We start from the raw sequence: 8945 nt of genomic DNA on the forward strand, positions 1-8945 counted from the left end.
TACATATGTGTGTGTGTTTGTGTATAAAAGTAGAGTCATACTTTCCTCTCAATGCTGCCTTTGGAGCTACACTAATAAACAAAAATAGGAAGTAAAGTGGAGTTGGTTGTATTTCAGATTTCTGATTGGTAGCTAATTGTCTTTGTGACAAGGATACTGAATTGTATGCTATACAAAATAGACATTTCCTACTTTATTTGTGCTGTAAACAAATGACATTTGTACCCACATAAACATATGGGTCAAATAACATTGTGTACTCTACATGTAAGTATTAAAACTCTGGAGAGCAGAATATTTTAAATCACTTTTAAGATCTATTATTTTGATTTTCTGTGTTCTAGAAATGCAAACACAGTAAAAATTCCACACCAAAAAAAATCAGTGTCACTTAAAATCTTCCTCCTGTTCCCTGATGTAAATTAAATTAAGAGAGTAAGAGCACTGAAAAAAAGCTCAAGTGACTGGTGATAGGCTCTGGAACTGTTCTAGTCTAACTCAAGTCTGGCCCAGGTAGATAGTATCTGAAAGTCTTAATCATTTGGTTTTGAAGTATACTTTACTTTATAAGAAAAGAATTTGACTCCTGGCTTCATCCTAATCCTTTTGAAATGGTTTTCCCATCATTAAAGACCCAACACAACTGGGAATTCATTCTTATTTTTATTGAGTGTCATAACTGTTCAGTCTGTCTGAATTACCCTTCTGCTCTTGAGTGCAGGCCCTCCAGCTCCGAATTACGGTGTGCCAGTAAACCAGCTCGAAGCAGCATGCATTGCTGCAAGCTGTGTTGCTCCTTGCTTTGTTTGTATTATGTAGAGAATCAGTCTGTTAGCCTTAGAAGCACTGAATGAATGAAAGCCTGCAGAGGTATATTTTACTCCCTTTCATGATTCTAGTATCTCAGCAAGTCGATTTCTTAGTGGCTATTCTTTCATGTTTAAAATGGGGATGTACTTGTACTCTATTGTAAAGAGTTTTCACATCCAAGCTTTAAAGGGCTTTATGAGCATCATAATGATGGATGTAAAGAAGAAAGATTGTAAATCCTCACTTCTGTTGAAAAAAGACAGACTTCATGTGTTTTACCTGTTAATATTATTCAGGTGCTGTTGCAGGTTTGTAATGATGTTCTGAATGGTTAGGAAGGATTTTACAAGGTTGTGTGTCTTTTTTCAAGATTTGCACATCAAAAAAAGCCTGATGTAGCACATTACTACTTAGAGAAGAGCAGCTGTGGCACACAAACAAAAAGCTGAAGGTGAACAGAGTAGGCAGAGCCCTAGCTTTTAATCTTTGTGCACCACAGGAACTGCCTATTACACATCAAAATTGACTGTGAAAACTTAATATATTTCTTTTGGATAGAATGTGAATAGAAAAAACTGTTCTAAACAGTCACCGTGAGAAAGGGCAGTAGCATGGATATGGATACAAAAGCTACCTTCTACAGTATAAATCAAATGACGAAATAGCAAATGATGTTGCAAAAAGGAAGGAGAAAAACCTAATGTTGGTCAAAACCCTCCAAACCAATGCCTAAGTCCCATACATTCAGTAGGAAATTCACAAATGCATTTCTCACCATGTTTAAAAGACAGGTTCTTACTACCTCTCCATCAAATGATTAAAGTTGAAATTACTTGAAATCCATTGATTATGTAAATAACTATTCAAAATCTAGTCATCTGCAATTTATAGGTAGATGTCCATAGTTAATTCTGTATGAGCCTTTTAATCCCTGGGAAACTGTTCCTTTGACTCAACAGCTATCTCCCCTTTTTGTGTTGCAATAGAAATATCTATGGTATATTTATGGGTCACTGTGGAAAAAAATAAGAGAAATTGCTCTTGCAGAGTGTTATAATTTCTCAAGGACTGAAATATGCATGTGTTTTACTACAGTATTTTAATTAAGTACTTTTTAAATGTGTGTGTATACACACTATTAATTTGCAGTCATTCCCAAAGAAATCTCTGATCCAGTAAATTGATATAATTGCAAATTTAAACCTCTGAAGTTTGACTCTTCTGGTTTATTATTGCTCAATAAAGCAAATATTAAGACTCTCTATGCGGAAGAAAATGGAATAATTTAAGGCATGTTATTGGTGCTTGGCCACTTGCTTTAACCCTCTGACCCCCAAGGTGGGGGGAGGCCTCCTGGGGAGGAGTTCTGTGCCCGTGCACACTCTGTGCTCTGTCGGTTGCTGCCTGGCTGCACAAAGTTACTCTGCCGTCTCGATGGGACTCCAGCCCTGACAGCCCCTCTCTGCACACGTTGTGCCAGGCATAGTTTAACTATGAAGGCTCTTACAAGATGCACATGCTGAAGCAGCCATCTCTAATCAGTTTGTATCTCATGTCAGACTGGTCACAACATTAACTAAACCAGACACCTGAAGTGGGTTTTGCAACCTATATTCTCTGTTAGCATTTCTGATGTTGTTTTCTGATGTTTATCTGCCTTTTAAGAGTTTATTTAAAGTATACAGGCTCCAAGAGATAATTATGATTATATCTGAAGAAGTATGTTTTAAAATATGGAATAGCAAAAATACCTATGTTCCAAATGCAAAGCAATTAGTACCACTTTACACAGGAAAGAGAAGGCCATTACTAGCATGTGCATTCAAGTGACAAATATTCCTCTCAATACTGCTCAATTAATGTCTTTCAGATTGGAAAAAATAGCAGTGTAGCTTTGTCACAATCCAGTCCGTCGAGTACATCAAACCCGGTACACAACAGACAAGTAAGTTGCTTTAAAAAACAGATGTACTTAAGTAATCTTTCAAGTGGTTTTGAATTATTATGGAAAGCCTTAAAATACAATCTCTTTATAAATACATTTCTTTATAAATCAAAGCTTTTTTCAGTGAACTAATACTAGATTTTTTTCCTCTCATTTAATATTTTGTGCAGCTGTTTTCCCCTCTAAGATTGGAGTTTTCTGCTTGTTTTTCACCACCTGTAATATGCTTCAAGTTATCTTATGTGCTGCCCACTGGCTGTTCCTTTGGTCATGAAAAAGCTGGCAGCAGCAGCAGAAACTGTATCCCCTCAGGATCCAGCCAAGCTAATGCATTTTTTTTTTTTAACTTCTCCTGTCAAGCAAGCTGGCACAGCAAAGTCCCAAAACAGGTACAGAAGGGGCAGCATTTATAAACAGGCAAAAAGGGAAACGGGACAGAGAGAAGACGGGATTTGACTATTCAGCGAAGCTAAACTAAGTATCACAGCCCAATATGAATTCCTCTTAAAGTGTAAGAAATCCTTATCACTCCCACCATGCCTGTTTACCACACAGATTAGTAGACAGGTAATTTTGTTACCTTCTGTTTTGAGGACTCATGGTTTGTTTTTGTTTTTGTTTTTTTTTTTAATCTGGCCTTTACTGTTTGACTTTCCAAGTTTGGTAGTTTATCAAGAATTCATTATCAGAATTTTTGATATGAACAAGGTTTCCCACCTCACTAAGGTGTAGTCACAAGTAAGCTAAAATTCCTATTCCAGAGAATTTTCTTGTATGACCATTCAGTATCTTAGAATTGTTATGTATTCTAAATTATACAGGAGTAGTTATTCCAAATGGCTGGGCTGTTTAATTTCTCCTATGTAGACAAAGCAAAAGATAAAGAGCAATAATAGTAATTATCATTATGATAACCCACAACATTGTCCCCATTAAAAATATTCTGAGTCACTCCCATCTTGTGATGAACTGCCAAATAGTAAAATAATTTTTATCTCTTTTGCTACTGGATGCAAATGAATATAGATATGGAAGAACAACTACATTTAAAGGAAAACAATATGGAAAATCCATTCACACCAAAATGCTTCTATGGACTGGCATTTTTCTGTGTGAGACACTGTGTTACCAGCTGCTGGTAACAGACATGGGATAAATCTGTTTTGAAGTATAACCCTTTTTGCTTTAACCTCCTCCTACTGTATTTGTATAAAATATACACTACCCTAGGAACAGAGTTTGTTGGGTAACTGTTGCCTAGATCCCATGGGAAAACCTAAGAGTACAAAACATTAATTTTGTGGCAGCCTTATGTAAACAGAGACTATTACTGAACTTTTCACCTGCCTGTTTCTGTAACTTTATGAAAAAAGAAGTGTTTGCTTGTTTTTAGCCCCAGAGAATCTTTAGTGTTAAAAATGTGCTTCTATCAGTTTAGCAGTTGAAACTGGAGCTCAGAATAAAAATAAAATTAGATGTATTAGGTTTTATTAAATGTTTGGCTTTTTTAAACCCTAACACAGAATTTTAGTATTTTGAACCATAAATACTGATTACCTATCTAATGAATGCTTGTCACAACCAAAATAAATTTGAGCTGCTTTGACAGCTTTCATCTCCAATTTGGCAACTGTATAGTCTCTGAATAAAATTTTAGGCTTAAACTGTGCAGTAATGTTTCTTTATAAAGTTGTTATTAATTAGATAATAATAAGTGGGAAGTATATGCTGTGGCAGTCAAGGTATTATTACGGCAGCCTGAGCTCTTTTGCTCTTAACAGCAGTGTTGTTATGATAATCACAGAATCCAAGTGAGGCAAGGTCTGTTGGCAGAGATGATCTCTATTATTACACAGGGTGTTACAGTTGGAAAAAACAGCCAAGTTTTCATGAATTCAAGTCTGAACAACAGGCTTTAAACAAGTCAGTTGAAATCGAATTGCAACTTCAAGCTAAGTATGAGTTTAGAACAGTTACTCTGGACTTGCATTCACTATGTTAATTGGTTAAGCAGTTTGTCAGAGAAGGTAGTTGTTGTCTGTGGAGCAAAGGGGGAAGTCAGAAGGGGAGGAGAAGATTCTTATTTCTCAAGAAAAGGGCGAGGGGTCCTTAACATCCACAGGACATTGAGGGACTATGTGAGAATGAGGCATTTTGAAAATTGTAATGGGCCATAAAACCAGTCTCTCTTTTGAACCTATTATTTCTTGTATGCAGTCCTACTAGGACAGTGAGTTTCCCCACTCTCTTTCTGAAGGCATCCCTCAGAGGCAAGAGGTCACCTGGTAGTGCCGTGAAAGTGACCCGCCACGGACAATTGCCTGTTTTCCATTACTGATTTGTGAGCTAAAGGTGCCTAGTGGCTGTTTGGATTTCACCCAGATAGTTTCTTCTGGTCGTTTGCTACATGTGATGAAATGCATTGTATTCTCAGATACTGCTGTGTAGGACTCATGGACTGTGGTGATACTGTTGTGGAGCCTGTTTGCTGTCTCCTATTGCATTAAACTCGGTCAGGTTAAACTCAGACAATTTGTTCTCAATTCATGTTTAACTTGAACTGCATCTATTTGAGACCTGGCGAAGGGTTTGTATACATAAAAGCTTGTCTGTTTTTCCAACTATTGGTGGTTTAATAAAATACTTTTTCCTACAAACCCTACTTGTTTTTTAATAAACACTAATGGCATGATTTTTTACAGTTGTACAAATACAAGATTGTTTTACAGTCCAATTCACAGTGCCTGTTGATACTATGTACTGAAAGTTTTTTTCCTCCAGATTTTATCCTTCTGTAGGTTTATAACTAATCAAATGTTTTTGTCTTCATAGCGTTTTTAGGTGCCTGAATGTGTTAATATTTCAAGACTTCAGTATGCAGTGGTTTTTAAATATTGAGTAACTAGATCATTTTATTAAAGGAAGGTGACATGTATGCCATATGGTGTTTCCTTGTGCCTGAGGTGCTGAATACATGCAGCTGTAGAGGAAAAGATTCTTCAGAGTTGTTGTTTAATTGTTGCTCTTTATTTGTCCAGATACACTAAGCTAACTAACACAAAATTCACCAAAGCATACTAAAAGCAATTTCAAAAGGAAATACCTAGTTTATTCAAAGCAGCTCCTTTTCATGAAGGTCTAATGTAATTGGAGTGGATTCTTTCTCTCTCTTTTTTTTTTTTTTTTAATAGGGATGGAATTTAACTGGGGAACTTAACATAAATTCCTGGTTTTAGTCCTGTGCTATCAGATGCAGATGTTATTAAAGTATTATGTACTGAAAGACATTTTGTGATTTTGAACCTGGCTCTGGTTTCTCTTTTAGAAGACATCAAACCGGACTGGTAGAATAAGGACTCTTCCATAACAAGGAAAAGGAACCAGCCTATAATCTCTAGCTCTCAGCAGCCCTACTCCACAGGGTTTTTCTTTTCTATGTCCTGCAGATGGATTTAACCTTTTATGAATTTGTGGTTTTAAAAAGAATTAAATTTACAGAAAACTGTAATAGTGATTTGTTTAGTTTTTCACTTGTATTTGCCACTGATCTGTGCGTTCTGCTTAGTTATGTTTCATGCCTTTTCAAGCTGTTAGCATTGCAATGCTCCCTTTGTTTCCTTATCACAACACATTGGACATTCCAAAAAAAAAAAAATCAGATCATGATTTAAATTTATTTTAAATGATCTCCAATTTTTTTTCATTAAACAAAAACTACAGTAATTCTGTATTTAAGCTTGTCCTATGGATAAAATTTGGGTGCATTTCTTAGCAATTTGCAAACAGCTGGGGCACTGCAACTTTAGGGACTAATCCTGACTGGTGCTCTGTACCCACAGCATTTATTAATTCCAGTGGGAACTCTGAGTGTTCAGCCTCTTCCAGGATCAGGCTCTTAAGGAATCTATACTTCAATCAATGCATAGAGGATTTTTGCGCCAAACAGCAATTAATGTTACCAGAGGCTCAACATGTAAAATCCCCATATCTTGATGGAGTTCTAGACCCTTAAGATCATAGTACTTGATAACTTAAGTAAACAGTTTGGGTTTGCAAGGACAGGAGTTGAGCAGATTGGTTTGCATTAATAGAATTGCACTGACAGTGTTTCTTATAGGATTACTGAATAATTTTTTAATAAAATATAGATTTTATAATCAGGAAACCAATACTAGGTACTGGGACAATAGTACAGAGGAGTTAATTTTTATTTCTACAGTGTTAAAAGTGCACTTATATGCTGGTTTATTTACATCTTCGGGAAAGGCGAGAGACTGCAAATAGGGAGATTATTACTACTTTCTTTTTTAAAAAAAGAAGGCTTAAGGCAAATTTTAAGACTTAAAAATGTTTAAGCAATTATAAACAAGGCTAGACCCTTTGAAAAAAGTTTAGAAATATTCTTAAAATAAATTTTATAGTGTTAATTTTGTAATAATTTATGTTTTGCTATACTTCAGAGCTAACTGACTGGAATAGTTTCAGAAACAGTATGAAACTTAGGAAAGTTTAAGCAATGTTTATATTTTTAAAATGTTCTTTGGATTATGTTTTTATTGTACATTTCTTCAGACTGAAAAATGTGTACATATCTTTGTTATTTTTGCACAATTTTTGTCTTGTTCAGTTTTAGGAGCAGTACTATGTTGATTTTTTTAATTTATTTTGAGTTATGAAACTGCAGGAGTTTAAAAATCTCAGTAACAAAGTCATCCTCTATAATCAATGAACTGCTATTTCTAGTTGTAGAGGGAAAACAGTGGTTGTGAGATTCAGTGGTTGCTTCTGAGAAATAATGCTAGTCAATTACTGAAGGAGCAATTTTGTAGTTTTAGGAAGTTTTAGCTCTTTCCATGCATCTTTCAATTGGAAAGCTGGAATATGAAGCCTGTCCTTTGAATGCTGCTTAATTTATTTTTTTTTTCTTTCAAACTGGCTTACAGCTGACAGCATTTCAGGAAAACTAAGCACCAAGTAAAATCCCACAGTATTCTTTCATCATCAAAGAATTGTTATTTAATTTTATATGTATTAAAAATTTCAGCCTGAAAAGTGAAATGGAAATAAATATTTGAAAAAAATGGATATAAACTGGACCAGCCTATAATGCATTATTAGTGTAGCATTCAGTTGGTAGTTATTTTTCTTCCCCATTTGCCTGAAAATCTTGTGATTCGTTTCCAGCAATAGAGGCTCAGAAGCTTTGGTTGTTACACATACGCAATGCATAGGCCCGTCAGCCATAAAAAAGCGACTTGGATAACTTGTATGCCTTCTTTTGTATTGATGTAACAATTGTAAATAGTGCTGATCAACCTTTGTAGAGAATAGTTTATACAGCATATTCTATTATTGCTGATTCTCAGTGAACTATTGTTTTAAAAAAAAAGGAGAAAAAAAGAAATTTTTCTATTTACACCTTATATTTTGTTATGCTGTTGACCCATGGCACTTTAACAAAACTCTGTGGGTTTTGCATAGCTGGTCAGTCATGGGGTATATTAAATAACTGTTGTTGCACAGAAATGAATTTGCACCTGCTATATTGTGCTTTCCTACTACAGATTTTAGAACCTTTTCCAGAAGACTTTTGAAGAAAGCATGTCCAATCATTCTAAAAAAAAAAAAAAAAGGCCATACTTGTACAGCCAATTTCTTTTCTACAATCCATATTTTGTAACACTAAGTATTTTCATTCTTTGTCCTGCACCTTTATGTATTAGCAGTATCAAATAGAATTCATTCCATGCTTGTGATAATTGTAAGCAGAATAAATGTCTAAAGTAGGTGTAAATAGTAAATTCTATGGCTTACAGTTTAAAAAAAGGAAAAACAGAACAAACGTATCTGATTGATACTGCCATGGTTCAACACCGGGCCTGGAGATATTCTCTAGTGAGCGATTGTATTTTTGTTTTTTGCTTTATTATTATTATTTTTTTTTGTAACATGGCTTTGTAAATAAAATAATTTATATGTTTGTAAGAAACGAATGGTTTTTGTCATTATTTATCATTACAGAACAAAAATGGTATGTATTAGAAAACTGACAGAGGCTGAAATACATTGTGTGGATAACCAGTATTGAGAATTTGACTGAAGTATTTCAGATGACCTGCCCAACTCTCTGTATAGGGCTGAGTTGCTCTGGGATTATTGTGTTGTTCATATCTAAAGTATTTCTATATTT

At 34.9% G+C, this 8945-nt stretch overlaps 1 protein-coding gene across 4 annotated transcripts in view; it reads left to right on the forward strand.

Moving 5' to 3' along the window:
- Positions 1–8744, forward strand: part of ATXN7L1 (ataxin 7 like 1) — a 127811-nt gene extending 119067 nt beyond the window's left edge. For 2 of the 4 annotated variants that reach the window (XM_067316382.1, XM_013944526.2), the window contains 2 exons: positions 2681–2755; positions 5013–5507. In XM_067316382.1, coding sequence (XP_067172483.1) covers positions 2681–2755; positions 5013–5093 — 156 coding nt within the window. In that variant the 3' untranslated portion in view covers positions 5094–5507. Of the gene's footprint in view, positions 1–2680; positions 2756–4972; positions 5508–6080 lie in introns of those variants that run through there. The other 2 variants (XM_067316365.1, XM_067316375.1) reach the window with 2 other exon arrangements.
- The last annotated feature ends 201 nt before the right edge of the window (positions 8745–8945 follow it).

The sequence above is a fragment of the Apteryx mantelli genome, chromosome 1 (assembly GCF_036417845.1).
Source record: "Apteryx mantelli isolate bAptMan1 chromosome 1, bAptMan1.hap1, whole genome shotgun sequence".
In the NCBI taxonomy this organism is placed as follows: domain Eukaryota; kingdom Metazoa; phylum Chordata; class Aves; order Apterygiformes; family Apterygidae; genus Apteryx; species Apteryx mantelli.